Source organism: Sminthopsis crassicaudata, chromosome 1 (genome assembly GCF_048593235.1).
Source record: "Sminthopsis crassicaudata isolate SCR6 chromosome 1, ASM4859323v1, whole genome shotgun sequence".
Classification (NCBI taxonomy): Eukaryota; Metazoa; Chordata; class Mammalia; order Dasyuromorphia; family Dasyuridae; genus Sminthopsis; species Sminthopsis crassicaudata.
Genome location: NC_133617.1, coordinates 114,541,001 through 114,567,123, shown reverse-complemented (window position 1 = coordinate 114,567,123; position 26,123 = coordinate 114,541,001). Strand labels below are relative to the sequence as shown.

The window sequence follows — 26,123 nt, the reverse complement described above, 5'->3', positions numbered from 1 at the left end:
CTAGTTTTTAATTTTGGGAATGATAAAATAGAGCATTATCGATTTTAAAATTAAGTGAATATGGCTTACATCCACCTATGTTGATAAATGCCTTGAGTTTGTTACTTCAAAACAGATAAAGAATAAGGGGTAGAAGGTAGGTTTTCAAATGGGATGGATATTAGGTAAATCAGGTGAATGAATCTTTTGGTTCAATAATTGCACAAACATTTATTACGTGCCTTCTGTGTACCAAATACTGTGCTATATTCTGGGAATAAAATGAAAATGAAATAGTGTCTTCCTCCAAAGAGCATACATTCTGCTCTGCTTTGGGGGAGAGAGGATATAATATATCAAAAAAAAAGAATAAATGCAAAGTCTATACCAAATATTATTTACAAACTCAGAGTGAAACCTGCAGCACATCATTTAACTCCTGGAGTCCTAAGTTTCCTCAGCTACAAAATGAAAGGCTAGTAAGTATCTGCATTCAGATATGAAGTGAGGCCTTCCTGAATCCCAAGGCCAGTATGCTGTCCACTGCACCATCTAGCTGCCCCATGTGAAAGTGTGGAAAGATAGGTTAAGTTCAGATTGTGAAGGCTCTTAAACGCCACGCAGAAGAGTTTGCGTTTGATCCTCAGAATACAGAGAACCATAAGAGTTTACCGAGTAGATAAGGAATATGGTCCCATTTGTCAGTTTGATGATTTCTCTGAACTTTGATTTCCTCTTTAGTAAATGGTGATAATATTTGATGTACTGTTTAACTCAGTGTTGTTATGAGGGTCAAATGAAGTCATGCTTATAAAATACTCTATAAACATCAAGGCACTCTCACAAATAAAAGTATTATGATTATCATCACCATCCATACAACAAGGCTATAAAGTTGGCAGAATAACCAAGAAATGAAGCTTTTAAGTTAATAAGAAACAGTATGTAATAGAGAACTAGATGTGAAATGGGAAAGATGAGTTCAGAATCCTGTCTCAGATACTTAGTGACAGTGTCACCATAAGTCTCAGTTTCTTCATCTGTCAAATAAAGGGGGAGGGTTGTACTGATTTCAGCTCTCAATCTAAGATCCTATTACATTTGCATAGGCTATTACAATTTACAAAGCGCTTTCTTTTCTAAAGGCTCTGTGAAGCAGGAGGCACAAATATTGTCTTCATTTCATAGATGAGCAAGCTATGAGATTCAAAGATTTTAAATAGCTCATAAAGACACACAGCTAGAATAGCAGAGCTAGGGCTTCTGCCATCTGAAAAAAAACAAAAAACCAAAACAAAACAAAAAAGAAAACAGCTTTCTTTTCCAGTCCTGGTATAACCATTAAGATAGTGAATATTGGACCAACACTTTTTTTTTCACAATCTAGTCGAGGAGAATTATCACCCATCATTTTTACTTGAACAAATAGAATTAAGTGATTTTTTCTAGACAGGCTGTACTATGTACAAAATCTTTGGAAACATGTGTTGGTGGGTGGTAACATAGTTTGTTTTATGAATACAGTTATGCAGGGAGAGTGATTGACAGTCCAAATACCCCAAGGCTAGATTCAACAAATATTTGGAGAGGCTGAAGAAGTGCACTGACATATATGAATTCTTAGTTAATTTTCTGCTACTGTTGATGTTTTTCATCTTTTTCACTTTTCATCTATCTCCCTCCTACCCTTCCAACCACAAGTGAGTCAGTGAGTTGAAAGGTTGACCAAATTTGTGTACTGTGAAGCTTATAAAGGCACCTAGCATGCTCTGGTTTATTTGTGCAGATGAAAATGAGCCTTTACTAAGATCCTGACAGATAATCCATATTGCCAGCAATCTCTCTCTGTCATACCTACTTCCAAGAACACAAATGCTTATACACTCAGCCACTCAACTCTAGTTCACCAGATCATGACTGACCAACCTTCACTTGAAGAGGGGAGCTTGGAACTCTGAAAATCCTTAAAAGAGAAAATCTCTTTCAACTCTCCCTCAATAAAGGACACTGCCCCAAGTCTTTTTCCTTAAACTGAATATAAAGTTTTGACTGATTGAGGGGGGAATGAAGAGAGAACCCCCAAACTCTGAAAAATCCTTAAAGGAGAAAACCTTCTTCAACTCTGCCTCAGTGAGGGGACTCCACCTGAAGCACAAACAGTTTCATCTTTGTTATCTGGGTGGGGACAGTTCAGTCCTGAAACCCATTGAATTTAATTCAAATTCTAACCCTGGCTGAAGCCAACCTGGGACTCCACTCACAAGTCCCCTTCAGCTTGTAGCCAAAACCTCCTATTGTAAAAGAGCCAAACTAAAAGTCTCTCTTTGCAGAGATTCCAAACATGCTAGCTATGCCATGCTTGGCATCCCAAGGAGCCTCTGTCCTCTGGAATATGATTTTCAGTCTCCCTTCTCTTTACTCTCACCTATTTCCTTAACTAGACTAGACTTTAACCTTACTTCCAATCCCCATAATAAATCTCTTTTATCACTCTAGGTTTTTGGGTCTGTAAATTCCTTTACAGAGACTCTGCGCCGCCAGAAGGGAATCCCAGAACTCCCTACCTTTGCACCACCACTAGACCTCATTTAGACCTTATTTAACTCCCTGACTCTAATTTTACTTGGGTACCCCAAATCTAAACCTCATCACACTTATTCTGTCAGTGTGAGCTACTGTCCCTAGAGTGTTGGTGTAAAAACCCCCAGAAGTATGGGGAAGAAAGCAAAGGCAGCATCACATGGGAGCAGGTAAACTGTGGACTGAAGTTGCATCCTATTAATTGTGTGGTTTTATTGTGTGTTGGGCAGGTGGCTTTAATTTCCTTGACTGATTACTGTTGTCAATGATTTGATTTTGTGGCTTTTCATGGACTCGTTCATTATAAATCCTGGACCTCTGGGAATCTGGTTATAAAAATTTGCTTGAGTAGTGGTTTGTTATTTGCCCATATGGGAACATATTTTCATTCCTATGCTTCATTCAACCCATCTAGCTTTTCACCAAGAGAGCAAACTCCAGCACATTGCCATCATTCTTATATATGATATTCCTTTATCTTCACTTTCTACACCCTCTTGTTGTAGGAGTCATATTCTAGGAAGGTGTGTCAAACTAGAGTGCTGTGACTTCATACAAATCTTTATGGCAGCCTAAAACCAAACTATCTCTCTCATAGCACAAAAGCTCTTTGAGGGCAAGAAATGGATCATTTTTGTGTTTGTAACTCCAATAGGTAGCATGCCTGGCACAGAATAGGTACTTAATACATATTTGGAATTAATTGATTTTTGAAGCCTCATTAAATAGAATGCAGTAGCTCAGGGAAGGCTAATGAGCTGATGAAAAAAGTATATAGTGCGACTTATTATAAGATAAGTGAACTAAGATGGCTCTAAAATGGCCACATGATTAGCTGTAAGATTTCAAGATCCATTTTTTTTTGGTCACCTCCAGTGAGGAGACTAGGTTGTTCAGGAGATAGAGTACTGGACCTGGAATCAGGAAAACTCATCTTGAGTTTAAAATTGGCCTCAGATATATAGTAGCTGTGTAACCCCAAGCAAGTAATTTATTCCTATTTGTCTTGTTTCATTTGTAAAATGAATCGAAGAAGAAAATGGCAAATCACTTCAGTATCTTTGCTGAGAAAAGTCAGGTATAGCCATGAAGGCGGTCATGAAGAGTTAGACATGAGTAGTAATAAGGAGATTGTACTTTAGTCTTCATTTCTTGCTGTTAATGAAAAAATCAATCTCCCTTCAATACCTTAATTTTCTCACTACCCATTGCTTCCTCAGTCTTTTGCAATTATGTATTCATTCTTGCCATGGTTCCAAAAATATGTTGACCCGAGTGGGCAAGCCTAAGAGCCTTCTTTTAATTTTCATTTTATTTGACCCTTGGAAGTGTTTGGCACTCTTGATCATTCCTCCTCCTAGATACTCTTTCCACCCTAAGTTTAAAAGATTCTCTAATACTCCTTTTACCAGTATAATCACTCATTCCCTCTCTTTAGATGGTTTTATAGCCTTTCATTTCCCCTTCCTGTGGATGTTCTCAAATACCATCCTTGGCTCTCTTCTCTCTTTACATTTTTTCTTTTGTTAGCCTTGTTCAATCTCACAGTTTCAACTACTCATTTCTATGCATGTGATTCTTAAACATGTATTTCTAGTCCTGATATCTTTTCTCAGTTCCAGACCTACATGTGCCTTCAGGACATTTTAACTGGACACCTTACCAGCACCTCAAACTTGATATGTCTAAAACTAAAAACATCTTTTACCCTTTTTTTGATTTCATTATTTCTGCCTTAACTTCCACCACTTAATCATTCTCTCAGGTTCTTAACTTTAGTGCTATCTTTGACTCTTTCTTCTATCTTATCTTTCATATCCAATCAGTTTCCACACTCTGACAATTTCTTATCTGTAATATCACCTAGGACAACTAGGTATTACAGTACAGTGAATAAACTATTGGACCTAGAGTAAAAAATAAATAAATAAATACAGAAGACTCATTTTCCTGAGTTCAGATCTGGTTACAAACTCTTACTAGCTGTGTGATCTTGGGCAAATCACTTAAGTTTGTTTGCTTCATTTCCTTATCTGTAAAATGAGCTGGAGAAGAAATGGCAAGCCATTTTAGTATCCTTGCCAAGAAAACCCCAATTAGAGTCTTGATGAGCTGAACAAGACTGAAAAATGACTCAACTCAACAAAATCTCCTAAGTGGCCTCCCTTTGTTATCCCCACAGCAAGCATTGTATTGATGGTATACATTTCAACCCTCTTGGACTATTTGTAAAATTCAACTAATGACTCTTTTTTTTTTTTTCCCTATCATCATTCTAATTCATCCATTGAATTTCTTCAGTATCCTGCAGATTATGAACATGAGGCAATTGAGAGTGGTTCTATTTTGTTTGTTATGCTATGGATGCTTTTTATCTATTTATAAAATGCTTAAGTGTTCAGAAGAACTGTCGATGGTAATGGGGATCTGCTACCCACCTCTTTTTCTTGCCCCATCTTTGAAGATGCCTAGAAATCTTGATTCACTCATTTGAATCACTTAGGGTTACAATAATCACCTGATCTCTGTTTGGCATTTAAAGATTTCCTATATTTTTGGTCTTATACTTCATTCCCCTCTAAATAATTTAGGATCCATCTACTCTACCCTACATGCTGTTCCTCACACATAGCAATTCTTGTCCTAATTTCGTGTCTTTGTACAAAGTGTCCCCTATCCTTGGAATGCTCTGCCCCTTCATTTTCATGCCCTCTTCCTTCCTTCCTTCTTTCCCTTCTATCTTCTGCAAGAGGACTATCTTGGTTAACTCTGCTGTTACTGCCTTTCTATACATGTGTACATATATATATATATATATGTATATATATATATATGTGTGTGTGTATGTATATATATATACACATATATATGTACATTTATACACAAACACACACACACACATATATATATGTATATTTATATTTATAGTCCCAGTTATATAAATGTTGCTCTCCCATTAGAATGTATATTCCTTGGGGACAGGTACTGTTTTCACCTTTCATTGTATACCTAGCACTTAAAACAGTATTCAACACACACTAAGTTCTTGACAAATGCTTATTGCCTGATTGGCCCCTAGCTTTTAGGTATTCAATTGACTTCCTAGGCATTTGGGCTCTCTATACAATTGGTACAGAGCTTGGCCTCTGCTATCTAGAAGCTTTGGAATATTCTTGAGGCCAGAATGGAAGCAGGAAAACTGTTTTCCAGTTTGTAGGGGATTAGGACAAAGATGGACTACGCTTAATCCCTAGAAACTGGCAGTGATGACTCTCTGATTCTGTGCAGTCTCTGAAACATCCTCCTTGGGAGTTTGGCTGCATAGCAAGTACACTTAAAAAAAATCACCATTTAGTGAGTGAATAGCTTCCTGTGTAAAGTTGAATGATGGGCACAAATCAGGCCAGCCGATGCCAGCCCACAAAATTGGAATCATTTCTGGTCTCTCCTCCCATGTGAAAATTTGCAGCCAACTCTACAATCCATTAAACATCTTCTAGGTCAATTCCAATCCTGTAAATACAATTGTACATTTGTATGAGGACTTTCATCTTCTTTACATTGTCTTATATACTCAATTGTTAGAGGTAGGGAAGTCTGTTGTGCATTTTTTTATAGATGAGGAAATGAACATATTTAGGATATGGAAGAACAAAGATTGGCCCCTCGATCTTATGACTTCCAGTGTAGTGAGCTTGTCATGTGATAAAAATAAGGATATAATTTTTCTAGTTTATATATTTATTAATAAAAAAGACTTGGTATTTGTGACCTGTATTTTCTGAGGATCACAAGGATTGGTGAAGGATTTTGCAAACTATGGCTTTTGAGACAAATCTGGCTTGCCTTCTGTTTTAATATACCCTGAAAGTTAAGAATATAAGCTCATGGCTGCATAAAAACAGACATTTGGCTAGTGGGCTACAGTTTGCTGTTTTTATTTGTTGTTTTATTTGGATGCCATATTTTAAGAGAAATTCTGAGAAACTAAAATGCATTAAGAGGTAAGAGTCAGGGGAAACATGATGGTAAGAAATCATGCTATATGAGAAAGAACTTAAGCAACTGAGGACTTTTTAGCTTCAAAATTAAGGAGAGATATGATAACTACCTTCAAATACTTGAAAGCCTGTCATGTAGTTGAGTTTTATGCTGCTCCAAAAGGTAGAACTGAGGCTTTTGTGTGAAAATTATTTCAAAGCCACATTTGGTTTATTATCAGAAAGAACTTCCTAATAATCAGAATTGTTCAAAACTGGAATAGTCTGTCTTGGGAGATCATGTACTCCAAGTATCTGATCAGATTCAGCTGTTTACAATACATTCTTTTACAATACTTACCATCCAAGAGTTACAGTTCTCAAGTAAAAGTTGGATGACCATCTGGGATTTCTTAGAATATCTGCACTGGCTGAGATGTTAGAGATTTAAGAATCTCTAAAGACTGTACCACTGATAAGTGATTGAGATAAATTCACCTGCTAGATGAATAAAGCAAACAGATCCATTACAGTTGATGCTATTCCATAGCATTTTTTTATTCTCTAAGGAGAATCCTATCCTTCATCTTTTCATCTGTCTGTTTTGTGGGATTACTTAAGGTCCTCTCAATAGTAGTACTGTGACAAATTGAAATGCTCTATAAGGGCAAATTTCAGATATGTTGCCATGAGTTTAGAATAAAAAAATGATATATGAAAAACTAAATTTAATTTATCTAGAAATAATTTAAGTAAAATTATATTCTCTGATTATTCCTTCAAATTATTGAATTAAATTCTTGAATTAATTAAATTAAATTCTTGACTTTTTGGCCATTTTGTTAGTTTCATAGGAAAAAAGATCAGAAAAGATAAAGAAAACTTAATAACATTTGTGTCAATGCCATTATGAGGTTTTTCTTATTAAGTGGAGTTTGAGCATCACCAGTAAATGATGATTATTTTTCAATCAGTTCCAATTTCAAGTCATGGGAAATACCAATGCATCAAAACAAGACTAGTAAAGCCAAATCTGATTACTAGATATCTTCAGATACTTTAAACTGGTTGGATGTCTGGATAGCAAGAAAGATTACATATAAAAAAGGAAATGTAGTTTATTTTTTATGTATCAAAATGGGCCTATAACTTGTTTGATAGTTGAAAAACTCTTTCTTGGAAAACAGCAGCTATTATTTCACTTTATTTAAAAATGTTAATGCAATGACAAACCATTCTAGTATCTCTGATACATATACTAGCTGTAAGATTCTGGGCAAGTCACTTAACTTTTCAACCCCCAAGGCAACTCTCTATGCATATGATTCAAGGTAGTTGCCACTGTTTTGGTAATTATTTCTCCCAGAATTCATCAAAATGGGATATAGATATGCTATTATTTAAAGTATAGTAAAAAGAACATTGGATCCAGAATTTCAGACTTGGAAGGCCTCAGTAGACATCTAATCCAACCCATTCCAGAAAAATAATCTTTTCTGTCTTGTACCTGGAAAGTAGGGATCTTTTGTTGTGTTCGGTCTTGTTTTACTCTTTAAGACACCATTTAGGGTTTTCTTGGCAAAGATACTGGAGAATTTTGCTATTTCCTGCTCCAGATCATTTTACAGATGAGGAAGCTGAGGTAGTCAGGGTTAAATGACTTATTAGGATCATATAGCTAGGAAATATCTGAGGCCAGATTGAAACGCAGGAAGATGAGTTTTTCAATTCTAAGTTCCAATGTCCTATTCACTTTGAAATCTAGCTGCCCCAACTGGTTATGTAGGCTTTTCCAAAAAGATCTTTAGTAATGTTGATCCCACCTCTATTGGGGCTATTTAAAAATATTGATCCATATTCTTCTTCTATATAAACTTCTGAGATGTGTCCTTAAGCAGGAGACCCTTGGATACAAATTGAATCCAAATCCCAGTTACTGGCCTAAAGTTTTCAAGTAACAAGATCTACATGTAGTTACTTGTCATCAGAAAGAACCTTGTTTGTGTATATATACAGAGCATTTAGAAATGTTACCCAAATCTGGAAATTTGCCTGCCTCTAGGATAGGCCAGATTGTTGTCAAAGTAAACCAAATAAGTACTGTGAAAATTGCATCTTCAGAAAATTTCACATCTTTATCTCATTTGAGCCTCAACAACTTTGTGAAGCAGTTACTATAGGTATCATCATATCTATTTTACAGACTGGTATACTGAGCCAAAAATGGGTAAATGGCCTTATTACTCTTTATCCATTGTGCTGCTTAGCTGCTTTTGAGTCACATGGTCACGGGGATATAAACTTGAGTTCTGGTTGGAAGTAAAAAATGAATAATCTAAAAGCTACCCATTGTCTTTTGAGAAAAGATAAAAACTTTTCTATCCCCAAAGTAAAAACTGAAAAGAACTTGGGACCTTGAATAGTCATCTCATTTAGGTTAGTCATATTAAATTTCCCAATGTAGAAAATCAAGCTTTCACTTTATGACTTCTTACAGTCATCCACTGAGGAAAATGTATTCATAGAAGAATAAAATTGGATTCTATCTATGCTGATACTCACCATATTTGGGGGGAACAAAAAGAATATGGGACACGATCTATAGTGGGATTTAAATTCCAGGAACAATAGGACATATTATGCATTGCAGGTGGATTTTAGATTTCTACAAGCAAGCTTCAGATAGAGGTATTTTTGTTTCCCAACAACTTGTCTTCATTGTGACTGTCTGGATTTGGGATACTTCTGGTCTCTCTTCCCTTCTTCTAGCTAGTCCTAGTTGATCTCTCAGAAACACGAGATGCCCAAATTTAGAGACATTTCCATTCCAAATGTTTATATGGATTATTTGTGCCCAACCTATAGTAGGATTTCGTTGGTCTATTTGGCCACAGTTGGACATATTGTACCTTGACACCAGCATAGTGATATCATGGTGGTCCTCTTCACGAATGAAGGACAACAACCAACAAATTCATCTCTCACCCAGTCAGCTACAAACTACAAAATCTTCTCCCATCTCTCATGACATGGCAGAAGAGATTTGATAAAAGTGGTTTTTCATAAGATTTGATAACTTGAGATATATGAGTTGTTCGAGCATTTCTGGTATGAGGGCTTGCTGAGTTCTTTTCAGGGCTGCCCATTTACCTTTGGCACTCAGTTCTTACCTATAACTCCTAGAAATTGTAGTTTGCACAGCATCCATACCCTGGTAAACCTAGATGGTTTTAAAGCATCTTAAATTGTTTAAGCAAACAGGTTAGACTACCTGTTGGTGAATTAGGGAGTGTCAAATGGATAGAAGAGAACAATTTGTTCCAATGATCAAAAAGTCCATTGAAGCAGGCTCTGTCTGACATTGAAATCTTGGTGCAACATCAAAGGACACCAAGGTCATCCACTGTATCCCAGTCATCACTGGTCTTGTAGGACAAACAACAAACAAACTTAGTTTTTGTATTATAGATCTCGTTGCTTAATTTGTACAAGTTTTTCAATAAGAAAGCAGGATCCTGATGTACCAAATATATAGAGAGCCGATGTGGAAAATGCTGAAATTCCTTGAGCAAAATGCTGTCTGCTTGACATAGAGATGAATCTATTTGACTGCATATCTATTTTAATATTTAAATCATTCTAACATCAAAATGTTACAATTATATAAACAAGTCAATCAAGGGGATTTGAATTTGGAAATGGTTATTTACTTCCTTACCATAGCCTAAATTTTACCCTCAGCACCCTCCCCTTATTTTTATTTTTATTTTTGTTTCAATCACTTCAAATTTAAACACTTGGATCTGTTCTTTGACCAAACACTTGGATTTGTTCTTTTCTTAAATTTATAAAATCTATATTTTTTCCTCCTAGTATTGCTTCCCTTCAATACAAACTCTGAATATAAGAGTTCAGCCTGCTTACTGGAAAGCTTCCAATTTTAATTTGCCTTTATTCTATCCTTAGACATTACCTAGACCTTTTCCTGGAGAGAGTATGCAGGAAAAAGCCCAAAATTGTGTCACAAAACACAGACACCAAGCTCTATAATAGTTGAAAAGCAAGGTACATGTTGCCAGGGTGGTGTGAAATTGCCAGCATTTTTCTAAAGTATTTCCAGATTATTGGCTTTATACTCTAACCATTCTTGTGATTTTCTCTTAGTAAAATGAATTTGAGGCACTAGGTGGCATAGTGGATAGATTGCTGGGCCTAGAGTGAGGAAAAACTCATCTTTCTGAGTTCAAATTCAGACACAGACACTTACTAGCTATGTGACCCTAAGCAAACCACTTTTTACTCATCTGTAAAATGACCTACAGAAGGAAACCATTGCAGCATCTCTGCCAAGAAAACCCTAAGTGGGGTCATGAAGAATTGGACCTGACAGAAAAATGACTTTACAACCACAAAAATGAATTAAAAAGAATGGTCATAAAAATTTGGCAATATTCCTTTAATGAATAGGCCCTTGGTGCTAAGCTATGGAAGAACCTGAAAGAAATAGTCACTGGTGTGTATTTTCCCCTCATTAAAAAGTCACAATTTATTGCCCTTATTTGTTTATTTATTTTTTTACAGAAAACAAATTTATATGCAAAACACCAGCCATTGCTGATATTGTAATCCTGGTAGATGGTTCATGGAGCATTGGGAGATTCAACTTCAGACTGGTTCGCCTTTTCTTGGAAAATTTGGTGACAGCTTTTAACGTGGGAGAAAATAAAACTCGGATAGGTAATGTTTATGATTTTACTGGTATCAGTGACAATAAATTCAATGTAAAATTTTTCAGTGTTTAGGAATTACAGATACATTAAGATCCCTTTCTACAGTGTTTGTGATATATGCAGCCACTTTTGAATGTGGTTGTTGCCTGGTTGCCTAATATAGCACTCTTACTATTGTAGAATTGATAATATGGGCTTCTTTGTCTTTTTTTATTCAATTACTAAAGAACTTAAGTCATGAGAATTTACAACATGAAAGGGTAAACAGGGAATTTTACTTAGATGTGCCCATGTCATATTTCAGGAATCTGTGATTTCACTGGTATGAATGTTCCATGGAGATAGAATAGAACCCTTCTAAGCTTTATTAGGGTCCTTGGAGACTCCTATGGCAGAAAATTTCATGACTTTGAGACCATTTTGGTGATGAGTTCCTCCAGATTTAGATAGACCAGTCCTGGGAAAAATAGTTGTTCAAGCTTCCTTTCTTGATATATCCTTTGAGACATCTAAGATCAGTTCCAAACCTCAAGAATATTGATGGAAGTATATCCCAGACCACTGGCCTAAGAGTCAAGAAGACCTGAATTCAAGTACCAACTTTGACACATACTGGCTCTATGACCTTGGATAAAGCACTTAATTTCTCAGAGTTCCAAGTAGCTTTTAAGACTGTAAATTGAAGAGTTGCCAGTCTATTTTGGGAGAGGAAGCTTCCTCTATATTAATGAAATCACAAATCCTGAACTTCTTCCTTTCTCCCTATTTTTTAAAAGAATAAATTTACTAACTTTGTTTTTTCAAGTACAGAATTATAATTGTCACACATTCAAAGCACAACCATCTGTTTTTTAAAAGCTTAAAATTATATTGTATAATTTAAAATTAATGGACTTATTTTTTATAATTATAAAATTATAGTTAGTTGAATAATCAGTCCTTTATCATTTTGAGTTAAGGATAGAGAGCCTGTGAGAAATCAAATCCTCCCAAATGTGGTAAGAAAATTGGATACAATTTCACAGTCCGAAAGAAGCTTTGCCAAATTAAGGCTGGCCAACAAAGATGCCGGAAACCTTTGAACAATCTATTAATTTCATCTTGTAACTCATGATTTAACTTCTTTAAAAAGCCATTGAATAAAATCATTCCTTTGGGAACTAAAAAGAAAATTCTAGTCATTTTGTCTGCACACAAATTAAATAAATCATATTGCCAGTTATGAATTGGCTTCCCATTTTGGTCAGGAAAAAAAAAGATTTTTCTTAGCAGATGGGTTTGGACTGGTTATATAGTTTGATGGGATTTTTTTTTCTATGAAAAACACATCTAATTAGTTCTTCAAAGAAGTAAATTACAGAGAATATTTGCTTAGAGAAATCTAGTAACCATAGCTCAGAAACAAGTTTATATGTTGCCATGGGCATCTTTCTTTTTCTTTATTAGGCCTTGCACAATACAGTGGTGACCCTCGGATAGAATGGCATCTGAATACCTTTAGCACCAAGGATGCAGTGATTGATGCTGTCCGGAATCTACCATATAAGGGAGGAAACACCTTAACAGGTATTTCTTTACGTGCTATCTTGGCACTTTGCTTCTCCTAGAGGATTCTTCCATTCCTCTGTGATGCTACTTAGTAGAAATCTGTTTAACATGTTCCAACTAGTCTATTACTAAAAATACTTGGGTTTCTTCTATCCCAAATATAACATCAAGAGGCAAAGCTGGGAGATTTTTTCATTCCTCTCATAAACAAAAAATAAACATACAAAACCCCAAAAAACAATTGAAATTCTAGGCCAAAGGGAAGTAAAGATAATATTTTGGCCTGCCAATCTCATGTAGTATGGTTAAATCTCATAGTTTATGAAGTTATCTATCTTATCCTAGATTTTAAATTCCTTTCAAAAATTAGTAAGATGGCAGCTAGATAGCACAGTGGATAAAGCTCTAGCCCTGAAATCAGGAAGACTTGAGTTCAAATACTTGAGCTCAGATACTTAACACCTACTAGCTGTGTGACCCTAAGCAAGTCACTTAATCCCAATTGCCTAAAAAAAATTAGTAAAACACTTCTATTTCCAGTGTAATTCTTCTTGTATCTCCAAGGAAGAGTCATAATTTTTTCAGCCAATTTTTAATTTGAAAACAGTTTTGTAAACTGAGATTAGTAAGAAAAGTAATAAAGTTTCTTGTAACTATTTTTGATGATAGATAAATGCTATTTTTCCCATCAGAAGTTAATGAGTAAAATATGAATGAAAAGAAAATATAAAAGAAACCAAATTCTGAATAATTAAAAGGACTTTGTCCTAGAGAAGGGTAATGAAATATAATCTTCTCCTCTGAGCAGAGACAGAAGTTTACAGGCATAGATCTGTCTGTCAGACATGGATAGTCATTGTGATGATTGGTTTTATATAACTTTTTTTTTTTCTTACAAGAAAAAGTTTAAATGCTATTGGATGAAGGTTGTGTCTCATCTGGATAGAATTGGAGAGATAGGTAGCATGGTTTTATGGATAGACTACTAGAGTCTAAACAGAATCAGGAAGAGTTGGCTTTAAATCCTGACTTTTATACACTAATTAATTGTGTGGCCTTGCTCTGGATTTCAGTTCCTTTATGCTTTATAAAGAAGAAATTGGTTTCAATGAACTCTAATATATCTTCCAGATCTAAATCTGTGATTCTATGATGGCAGGAAAAAAATTCATCAATAAAACTTATTTTTTTAAAAAAGGCAACATTCTCCAATTCAAACAAAATACATATGATCACTGGCTTTAAAGGCTAAGGTGCTGTTGAAATGCTGGGAGTTATTTTCACAGTTTTCAAGAAGGAATTTAACAACATTTTCATTAGCCCACTAAAAAAAATCATTTAGTGTTTCTGTCTAAAGTCTAGTTTTCCTGTCCAGAATTGCAAAGGGGAATTGCAACAAGCCCAGTCATCATGTAGCATTTAAATAGATGTTTTCCCTGTAATCCTTTGCTTTGAACACAGAATTATCATTGATCTGCTATTGCTGAAATATTGATGAAATTGCTTTTACTTTTTAGTCTAAGTCCTAATGGATTCAGTCTTCTTGGATCTGAGAGCTAGAGTCTATAGACCATCTTGGCCAAACTCTTCATAAAGACCAGTACCTAAAATAATGCAATGTTTTATTTTTTTTATTCTTTACTTTCACATGGACTTGAATTCTTCACTTGTATTTGTGCTATCAAACCTAAAACTTTTTTTAAAGAGAGTTTTTGCTTCTTGTAAACGTTATTTTAAATCTACAAGTTATCTTTTATCTTTAGATTAAATTTTATATATTAGAAAGACTCTTGTTAGTGACTGTTATTTAATTTTATATTTCCAGGTCTTGCTTTAAATTACATTTTTGAAAATAGTTTTAAACCAGAAGCAGGATCAAGAACTGGAGTATCCAAAATTGGCATCTTAATCACAGATGGAAAGTCTCAAGATGATATTATCCCCCCATCAAGAACTCTACGTGATTCTGGGGTTGAACTCTTTGCAATTGGTGAGTATTGCCTTCTTGCTCTATTTTAATAGTAGTCAATAGGCAGAAAATCATCTTTTTTTCCCTATGGACATAGTGTAATGATCATTAGATTCAACTCTGAAGGTTTGGATTTCTTTTTTTTTCTTGCTACCAATTTGCTGTGTATGTGTCTGCTCATCACTTTTATTTTATCCTGTAAAAAGTAGATAATAACAGCCTTGCATACTCACAAAGTCAATGGGAAGACAAGATGAGATCAGGTGGAACTATTTGGAAAAGTATCCAATGCTATAAAATTGTGGATATTGATTTTAATCATCTTTTGATCTTTTAGATCTTTTATGTTGCTTATGTAAATCTTGTGGATAGAGTGCCAGTAAGACCTGAATTCCAATTCCTCAGACATTTACTAGCTATATAACTCTGGATAAATCACTTTATCTCCATTTCCTCAAATATAGTATCCACCTCACTAGGTGTTTTGAGGATCAAGGATGATAATAATAATAAACATTCATAAAGTGCTTAACAGATTTCAAGCACTGTGTGAGGCACTTTAAAATTATTATCTCATTTGATCCTCACAACAATCCTGGGAAGTGGGTGCTATTGTTATCCCCATTCAGAGATGAGGAAAGTGAGGTAAATAGAGGTTAAGTGACTTCCCATATTAATACAGCTACTGAGTTTTTATGGCTAGATTGGAATTCAGATTTTTCTCACTCTAAATCTGGCTCCCTATCCATTGTGCTACCTAGCTATTGTATAAAATATTTGTATTTTACTTTACAAATCTTAAAATGCTATGTAAATTATAGCTATTTCTATTATAATGATTATGATTATGAATGTAATGTCTACATATTGCCTATTTGCTGATACAAGTATTTGGGAGAAAATCAGAAAAAAAATTTTCCAAATGTAGTTAAGACAGTCCTGTAGAGACTTTAAAGAAAAAAATGGTCTGCTTAATGTGAGGGAGAGGAAACCATGCCTTAACAATATTGGTCGAATATTTAATATATATTGGACTACCTACTATTTAGGAGAGGGAGTGGGAGAAGGAGGGGATAAATTGGAACAGAAGGCTTTGCAAGGGTAAATCTGAAAAATTACCCATGCATATGTTTTGTAAATAAAAAGCTTTAATAAAAATGAAAAAAGTTGAAGAACAGCTTTGAAAATAGCATGTTGAATTTATTATATTTTTTGAGGGAGAAGCAAACTTTACAAGATGCAGATTAACAATTGTGAGTGAAATCTTCATTTTCCATTCTGTTTATCTGCTTTGGTATTTCTTAAATTCAATTTTTTTAATGTCCAAAAGAATTGTTTGAAATAACTTGGAAAAATACAGTGTATCAACATATTTTTTAAAAATTAAGAAAAAATTGAGAACTTTTATCCTGTTGAAGAGAAGATGGGGGTAGAGAGTTTTCCTTAACTGTATGAAGGAACTCATATACAAAAGGGATAGATTTGTTGGTCCCAATGAACCAAAGAATCCAAGTAACAGAGGCAAATTTTGGCTGGATTTTAAAAGAAAAAAAAATTTCTAGCAATTAAAACTGTCCAGAAGAAAAATGGGGATCCTTGGGAGGTAATGCTTCTCCCACACTACTGGAGGTCTTCAGGCAGATGATGGATTGTCTGGGATTCTATGCAGGGATTCCTGTTCAGATCTCATTTAGAATAGATAAACTTGAAGGTCCCAGTCTACTGAGTTTCTGTGATTCTGTGACTGTTTATAGGGAACACAGTCTATGGAGAGATATCAGTATTGTTTTCTATTAGAGGGAAACCATAATTTATTAAGTATCATTCTTATAAAAGAATATATGTATGGCAAAAAGTCAGGACAACTGCCAACCCTTTTGAGGCTATTGCATTCCCATGACTGATTATATTTATAAAAATTCCTTGCTAGTGAGTAGGGCTCTAGATTTAAAGATTTTCTCTTAAAAAACCCAGAAAACCAAAAAACCCATGTCCCAGTTAGCAACCAATTAGACACTGAAATATTGTGAAGCATACTTCAAGGTTGTTTCAGAAGCCTACATGATTTAGCATCACTTCTCTTGTTGTAGAGGCAGTGTGGAACAGTGGATAGTGTTAGGTTCTTACTAAGTGCTAATGAGATAATGAGATATTAGGTTTTTACTAAGTGCTAAGTCGGTACTTAACAATTCTCTAGTTCCGGCCTTTCCTGGGAGTTTTACTTGTGAACTCCTGGGGAGGAGCAAGTTCATTGGTTGAAGTAATTTTTTCCCAGAAGCCCTTGCATTATCCCACGCCCATTCTCTGGGAGGATAAAAGAGGGCGGCACTCCAGAGATAGAGAGTCTCTGCTCTAGGCCAGATTTGAGGCGGCTCTCTGCAGAAAGGGAAGTCACTACTCTGGACCAGAGTTAACAGCAACTGTCTGGAGACAACGATTCTCTACAGGAAGAAGAATCTGTCTGAGAGATTTGAGTTGACACAGCAGATCTCCTCCCAGGGAGCAATCGGCAGCTTCTGGAGACAACAGCACGTTACAGGATAGAATGCAAAAAATAATGATCCTATCTTATTAATTGATGACCAGGGACAAGAAATTTGAGCATTGGAGTCTTCCTCTTTAAAACAGAGAGAAATGACCTTTCAGGTTTGTTGTGAGGATGAAATGTAATGTTTGCAAATGACAGCTGTTTTAAATTAAGAACATTTTTTAATTTTTATTTTTTTATTATAGCTTTTTATTTACAAGATATATGCATGGGTAATTTTTCAGCATTGACAATTGCAAAATTTTTTGTTCCAATTTTTCCCCTCCCTCTCTCTACCCCCTCCCCCAGATAGCAGGTTGACCAATACATGTTAAATATGTTAAAGTATAAGTCAAATACAATACATGTATACATATCCATACAGTTGTTTTGCTGTACATAAAGAATTGGACTTTGAAATAGTATACAATTAACATGTGAAGGAAATAAAAAATGCAGGCGGACAAAAATAGAGGAATTGGGAATTCTATGTAGTTTTCATATCATCTCCCAGAGTTCTTTCGCTGTGTGTATCTGGTTCAGTTCATTACTGCTCTATTGGAACTGGTTTGGTTCATCTCATTGTTGAAGAGGGCCATGTCCATCAGGATTGATCATCACATAGTATTGTTATTGAAGTGTACAATGATCTCCTGGTCCTGCTCACTTCACTCAGCATCAGTTCATATAAGTCTCTCCAGGCCTTTCAGAAATCCTCCTGCTGTAAGAAATGACAGAACAATAATATTCCATAACATTCATATACCACAATTTATTCAGCCATTCTTCAATTGATGGGCATCCACGTAGTTTCCAGTTTCTGGCTATTACAAAGGGGGCTGCCACATTCTTGCACATACAGGTCCCTTTCTCTCCTTTAAGATCTCTTTGGGATATAAACCCAGTAGTAACACTGCTGGATCAGAGGATATGCACAGTTTGATAACTTTTTGAGCATAGTTCCAAATCGCTCACCAGAACGGCTGGATGTATTCACAACTCCACCAACAATGTATCAGTGTCCCAGTTTTTCCACATCCCCTCCAACATTCCACATTATCTTTCCCTGTCATTCCAGCCAATCTGACAGGTATGTAGTGGTATCTCAGAGTTGTCTTAATTTGCATTTCTTTGATTAATAATGACTTGGAGCATCTTTTCATATGGCTAGAAATATTTTCAATTTCTTCATCTGAGAATTGTCTGTTCATATCCTTTGACCATTTATCAATTGGAGAATGGCTTGATTTTTTATAAAGTAGAGTCAATTCTCTATATATTTTGGAAATGAGATCTTTTTCAGAACCTTTGACTGTAAAAATGTTTTCCCAGTTTATTGCTTCCCTTCTAATCTTGTCTGCATTTGTTTTGTTTGTACAAAAACTTTTCAATTTGATATAATCAAAATTTTCTATTTTGTGATCAATAATGATCTCTAGTTCTTCTTTGGTCATAAATTCCTTCCTCTTCCACAGGTCTGAGAAGTAAACTATCCTGTGTTCTTCTAATTTATTTATAATCTCATTCTTTATGCCTAGGTCATATTAAGAACATTTTAAATAAAAAAGAACAAAAAAGAACACTTTAATCACTCAGATTTTTGTCTACATTATTAAGAGATGATGTTACTAAATCTATGATTGATGCTTAATAAAAGTTTTTTTTTAATTGAATTGAAATAAAGTCATTTTCCTTTGAATTAGTAGACCTTGAAAGATGTGGCCTTTATTCAAACTCTGCCTTTTCATATCTCCCTGTCCGAACAAACTGCTTAGTTATTACCAGGAATTATTTAGGTGACTCAGTATATAGACCACTAGACTTAGAGTCAAGAAGACTCCTTTTGTGATTTCAAATCAGACTTCAGACACTCACCAGCTGTTAAGTGACTATGGGCAAGTCATTTAACCCTATTTGCCTTGGATTCCACATCTATAAAGTGAGTTGTGAAGGAAATAGTAAATCATGGCAATACCTTTGCCAAGAAAACCCCACAAAAGGTCATGAAGAATCAAAAATGACTATAAAAATGGTTAAAACAATGAAGGAGTTATTTATCTACTGCAAAGGGCTTTATCAGTATATATACCATGCACTTTTTCCTCACTATACTGATTCTTCTAGCCTCTTCTATTACTCCCTCTGGATAATTTATGATTTTTAAAAACATCAGATCAATGTCTTTTGCTTAATCATTTAGCCAATACATAATGATTACGTATCTGCAATGTGCCCAGTCCTGTCCTAGGTGCTATAAGGGAAACAGAAAAAACTTAAAATATTATTGCTATATTCAAAGAGCTTTCAATTTATCTAAGAAGACAGAACTATTAGAAACACCACAATTTCAGAAATTATAGGCTCCATTTTGTAGAATTGAATGTGAAATTCTGGTAGGGAGATTTGAATAGTCAGGGCCTGAATAAAGGCCACATCTCTCAAAGTCTACTAATTCAAAAGAAAACAACTATATTTCAAGCCAATTAAAAAACCTCTCTCCCTCTCCCTCCTTCTCTCTTCTGCCCTCCCTCCCTTCCCCTTTCCCTTCCTCTCCCCCTCTCATACACACACACACACACACACACACACACACACACACACACACACACACACATCTTTCAAAATTGTACAGATCCTGGCTTAAGACCTCCTGGTCTAGACCTCTAGCTCTTTGTTGACAATGACAACCCTTATTCCTCTCCATTTTCATCTAGTCACCCACTCCCCAAGCCAAAATATATTGTATAAATGGAAAGGAATAGTGGTAAATAAGATGGGAAATGTAGGCATTGTCAGATTGTGTAGGGCCTTGAATGCAAAATCATAACGTTAGATGGGAACTTAGAGGTCATCTCTTACCTATAGCTGCATAGGCAGTACCTCCAGTGGTTAGTACATTACACCTGGCACATAGTAAATGCTTTATAAATGTTTATTCACTTTGACTGACTGAATAGGAGTTCTTTCTAGTTCATCTGTGACATATACTTCTGCTTAAAGATTTCCACTAAAGGAAAACCATTATCCTCCTTTTTGGAATAGCTAAGGATCTGGAAAGGCATAAAGTGCTTAAGGATGAGAACTATTTTGTTTTTTGGCCTTTTTATCTTCAGAATTGAGCACAAATGTTGGTGCATGGCAGATGCTTAGCAAAAAATTACTTGAGTGCTTGCTTTGGCAGCACATATACTAAAATAAAAAATATATTTGTAGAATTTAATTACTAAAGATTTAGAGGTACAAGTCATCTTAATGGTCACATAGTCCAATCCTCTAATTTTTCAGATGAAAAAACTTGTTTCAGCTTTATTTTATATGTAATAGGGAGTCACTGCAAAATTTTGAGCAGAGGAGTATAAATATGTACACAAGATAAAATTAATCTGAAAAGGGAGCAAAGTAAAGTTTAGATGAGGGAAATGATGACTATTTTGTAATAATTAAAAAGAGTGGCAATGAGAGCCTCTACCAGCTTGTGGTGGTGGTTCTAGAGAGGAGAAAAGAACCAAGAGAGGCTGAATTCACAAGACTTGATATCTATTCCATTTGTGACCTATGACAAATGACTTCATCTTCTGATCCTATTTCCTCATCTGGGAAAAGGTAGAGACCATATTGGATGATTTCTAAAGTTTCTCTTCAGCAATAAAATTATGTGATATTGATTGGAGTTGGGTAAAGGGTCCAATAGATAGAGCACTGGACCTGGAGCCTTAAAGACTCATCTTCATGCATTTAAGTCCTTTATTAGCTGTGTAACTCTGTTTGCCTCAGTTTCCTCCTTTGTCAAATGAGATAGAGAAGGAAATGGCAAACCACTTCAGTATCTCTATTAAGAAAATTCCAAATGGGATGATGAAGAGTTGGGCTAAGCATTCTGCTTATAGGTGAAAGCAATGAAAATAGGTAAGAAAAAATAAGAATGTTGTGCAGTTTGAGGACTTATAGAACTTTTTCTTTGGGTTTGTATCAAGCTGTAATGTTACTCAATCTCTGTAAAACTAGGGTTTTCTCTATTATTTTCTGTATATTTACTCCCTCTGTAAAGTGAGGGACATGGAATAAGTGATTTCTAAAATCCCTTCTAGAACTAAATCTTATGATCTGACAATGCTATTATGGACTGACTCTATGCTTATAGATATAAAGCCAAATAATATTCAGTATTTTATGATAGATTTGGTTTGAAAAGAAAAAGCTTTTAGCATACTTTAGGATGTGATTACTATGTACCTCAAAGTTTCTGTAAGTTTTCATCAGAGCTTTTGAAACTGGCATTTTCTGTACTAAGCTCACTGTTTGCACATGTATCCATGTAGTGGAATAATTAAAGCTAAAGTGTGCATGTGTGTGTATGTACAGACATATATTCACATATATGGAGAATACTAATTATTGTTAATAATTGTGTATTTTAGTTGCTAATTTTGAAATGCCTATAGGCAAGAAATACCTCAGCAATTGTTCTTGGTTTTTCTAGTCTTTTATGTAATTAAGGAAATTCCCCACAGAAGGATTAAATCAACAAAGGTGCAATGAATGTAGTTTCCATCTCTTCTCTGACTTTATTTTCAAAATGTAGCTTTCCTTCCTACTTATAGCTGAGACTAGAAATTAGTCATATGTAGTTTGAAATTTCTAATTAAATATTGCCTTTTTATAGTTGCTGCTCATTTCATAATCATGTTGAACAAGCTATGGTAAATACACTAAAAGTATTGTTATTTTGTGTGTTGGGGGTGCAGGTTAGTTCAAGAATTCCAAATAACTAAGAGGAAATTCTTGTCTTCCAGCACAGTTTCTTTCTTTCTTTCTCGTATCTACTTCCTTTGATTTTTCTCCTGTGACAGGATCTATGACAGAAAAAAAAAACACTTATTTAAATAAAACCTTTCTAATAGACTTTAGGAACAAATCTCCCTTCCCCATTTCCCCAAAGTTCAGGAGCAATGAGTAATAATTCTCAACTAATTTAGCTAATCTCAGCCCATCTGCCTGCTTTTATTTGGTTCCCACAGGAAAACCTGGTCAATTTATATTGGAAAACATAAAAGCACTGAATTCCTGAAGTTTTCTGTCTAGTGAATTAGTAAAATGTTGAATAATGCAGCTACTGTACATGTTTTACAAGTTAGACAAATTGACCCCAGGCATACTTCAATGAAAGTAAAATTTAGACTTAGAAAATTGAGAATTTACTTCATAAGCTAGTTGATTTCAAGCTGTTGAGTTGTCCATTCTCAAAGAGCACTGAAATGACATCTTTATGTTGTAGGCGAGTTACCATGTGCCTGATTATGGCTGATCAGATCAATACAAACTTGGACTGTTCTGCCATGGGTTGGACACAAATATCCATATGAACATTTGGGGTGGATTCTCTAACTGCACAATTCTGGTTTCTTTTAAACAGAAAGGGAATTGAAAAGCCATCTAGTTCACTCTCCTCATTTTAGAGATGAGAACACTGAAGATGAGTTCATATGATTTGATCAAAGTCATAAGGCAATAAGGAATGGATCTAGAATTAAAACTTGTATCTTTTTTTTTTTGTCTGCATGATAAGACAGAAGAGGTTAGGATCACTCCCATGTATTCCTGTTGTTGCTATTTAAGCATTTTTCAGCATGTGAGAATATTTGTGATCCCTTTTGGAAGTTTTCTTGGCAAAGATACTGGATCTTCTCCAGATCATTTTATAGATGAAGAAACTGAGACAAATGGGTTTAAGTGACTTTCGCATGGTCACACAACTGAGGCTGAATTTGAATTCAAGTCTTTCACTCCAGGATGGGCAAGCTATGAAACACTGATGATAGATAATACAATAAAAATTAAAAATCAGTCCATACTCTCAAGATGATCTTATAGATTACTATTAATTTTATTCATTTAACTACTGGTTGGGTTAAATCAGGCCTATTGATTCTGCTGCATGAGGCTTGAATTTTTATGAGATACTGATTTTTTTGATTTTTCTCTTCAATGCAAGGTGTGAAAAATGCAGATGTAGCTGAACTCCAGGAGATTGCTTCAGAACCTGATAGCACTCATGTCTATAATGTAGCAGAGTTTGACCTGATGCACACAGTTGTGGAAGGCCTGACAAAGACAGTTTGCACCAGAGTTGAAGAACAAGAAAAGGAAATCAAAGGTATAAAGTTAAATGGAGCACTTTTTTTTTTAAAAAAAAGAAAAGGTTGTTATTAATTTTGAACCACAAGTTCAAAATCAAAAATCGAATTTTGCAAGTCAACTCCCCTTTTGTTGGGTTTCCTAAGGGAGATCTATACCTCCCAACCTTTAATTAAAGCAATCAAGCATTTATAAAGTGCCTCCCATCAGCCAGGCAATGACTACACAAAGACAAAAATGAAATAGTGACTGACTTCAAGGAATATTTTATGTCTGTAAAAATGAAAATATAAAGAACAAGAGTAGAAAAAACCACATCTTGGCTTTTAAAAAAAACTGTTTTAACTTCTACAGTTTTTTTACTGTGATATTAGTTGTAGTAAATTGACAGAAGACTTTTTAATGCTCCTAGGATTTCATAGCATTGCCAGTTACCATGTTTTCTGTTTTTTAAACATGTTGACAAGATTAAGAAACCTACATGATCTTTCCCCCTAACTGGTCTTATTACTGATCTAAGAGAAAACTTGGACATGAACTATGGATCATCCCAATACCTATCTCTTCTCTATTTCTCATTCTCTGAAATTCCAGTTGATGGGGCATATTAATTTGAACCCAGTCTCTTAGGACCCTCAACAAATTTGAATAAAAAAAGGATGTGAGAATTTTCTAAACTCTGTAGAAGTTTTCTAAGTTTAGAAGAGTTAATTATCTATCCAGAGGACAGCCATTCTATATGAAACCACTAATTCTGCTCACACTTTGTAAAGTCATCAATTATGTTATATTTCAATAGAATGTAAGATCCTTTAGGGCTGGGACTGTTTATGTTTATCTTTTAGTCTCTACCCTATAGTACAGTACTTGGCATAAAGTAGGTATTTAGTGTAAGTGTTATTGAATTTCATTGCATCTAGGTAAATAGTTCCAAAATGATTTGAGATTTAAAGATTATAAGTCATAGAAGTTTAGCCTGCTATCTTTGGGATTACAGAAATCTGACCAAATGGATAGATACTGGTATTACTGAAAAACTCAATGTTTCTTTTATCATGGTTACAGGGTTCTTAAATCAATCCTCCAAAACATCACTTGCATATTTCATTGTTCCCCTACCTAGATTCCATTTTTGCTGTCCCTTTGTCCTCTGAATGCTTTCAGAAGGTTTAATTTAAAAATTTTGTAATGTTCTTATCTAATACTTCTGTAGCAATGAAAAAGTCTACATTTTTAGTAAAAGACAGATCTCCAAATTTCAAGGTGAATTCAGTTAACATCATGGCAAGGAGAAATCAGTATTGAGAGATTGATCTTTGAAATGTTCTTTGGAAGTAAAACATGATCATCTGAGTAAATTTTGGCTGACTAGGAAATGGTGACTGCAGAAACAATCTTTAGTATTGGAACAGTCTCAATAATTCATAGAAAAATAAAATTGATACAATAAAGCAATTGAAACAATAGGTCAAATCTTGGTCATGGAAGATGAATGATAAATATACTTCCCTTGGCATAAAAGTTGAGGGACTATTGGTGAGTAATGTTGTTTATGCTATCTGATGTGGTTAATTTCAGTTGGTTTTGTATAATTTTTCTTGTTGTTATAAGGAAGAGCTCTAGAGAAACAGGGAATGTTAAGAACTAATTGTGGTATAAAACATGATCAGTGCCAGTAAAGTTTAAAAAAAAAGAAAAAGAATAATTGCTCATACCTAACTTGTATTTTCTTATAATATGGTCAAGATAATTTAGCATTAACCATGTGTCAAGCACTGTCTAAATGCTGGGAATATAACACAGTACTTGGCTCACAGTAGATACTTAAAAATGCTTGTTGACTTTGTTTTTCTAAAGGAAATCTATTATCAACAGTTGTGTCTCATTAGAACTATTATTAATTTTGCCTTGATTCAGTAGAACTATTGGAAATGCTCATTTTGAGGATATTGTTTCTTTTCAATGTTCCTTCCATTTAGGCTCACTTGTGACTGACATTGGAGCTCCTACAGATTTAGTCACTTCTGAAGTCACTGCCAGAAGCTTTAGGGTTACTTGGACTCCTGCCCCAGGAAAAGTGGAAAAATATAGAGTTGTTTATTATCCTACAAGAGGTGGAAAACCAGAGGAGGTAATGAGGGTGACATTTCTTAACTGAAGGTTTTGAATCTATGTCTAGCAGACAAATGTCCAATTAGGATGAATTCTCCAGTGGGAATCTATCTGAGAAAGATAATAATGAGGAAGGTTAGATATCAGGATTTGGAGTTTAGAATCTTTTCTTTTGTGTAAGTCTGATGCTCTTTTTGCCATGTGAGCAGATCAGTAAAGGAAAACATCACTTCCATGTAAATGTGGGAACTAACTACACTCACTAATTAATGAAAAGGCAAAGAGATTTCATTCTTCTAGATTATAGCCCCTATCAGGGCAAATACTGATATTTTCCTTTTTTTTTTTTTTTTTTTTTTTTTTTTTTTTTTTTTTTTTAGTGTCATTGCCAGTGCTGAGCACATTGCCTGATGTATAAGTTTTTAATACATATCTGTTGACTGATTGCCTAATTTATATGAGATGAGCCAATCAATGTTTTTCTTTTTTTAGTAGCTTTTTTCTCCCCAAATACATGCAAAGATAGTTTTCAACATTCACTTTCACAAAACAAAGTGTCCCAA

General features: G+C 34.8%; 1 protein-coding gene across 2 annotated transcripts in view; it reads left to right on the top strand.

Annotated features, from left to right (window-relative positions):
* The window catches only part of COL14A1 (collagen type XIV alpha 1 chain), a 254,691-nt gene that overhangs the window by 56,887 nt on the left and 171,681 nt on the right, over positions 1-26,123 (top strand). For both annotated transcript variants that reach the window (XM_074266537.1, XM_074266541.1), the window contains exons 6-10: positions 11,121-11,276; positions 12,716-12,835; positions 14,643-14,807; positions 23,306-23,467; positions 25,428-25,579. In XM_074266537.1, coding sequence (XP_074122638.1) covers positions 11,121-11,276; positions 12,716-12,835; positions 14,643-14,807; positions 23,306-23,467; positions 25,428-25,579 — 755 coding nt within the window. The remainder of the gene's footprint in view (positions 1-11,120; positions 11,277-12,715; positions 12,836-14,642; positions 14,808-23,305; positions 23,468-25,427; positions 25,580-26,123) is intronic.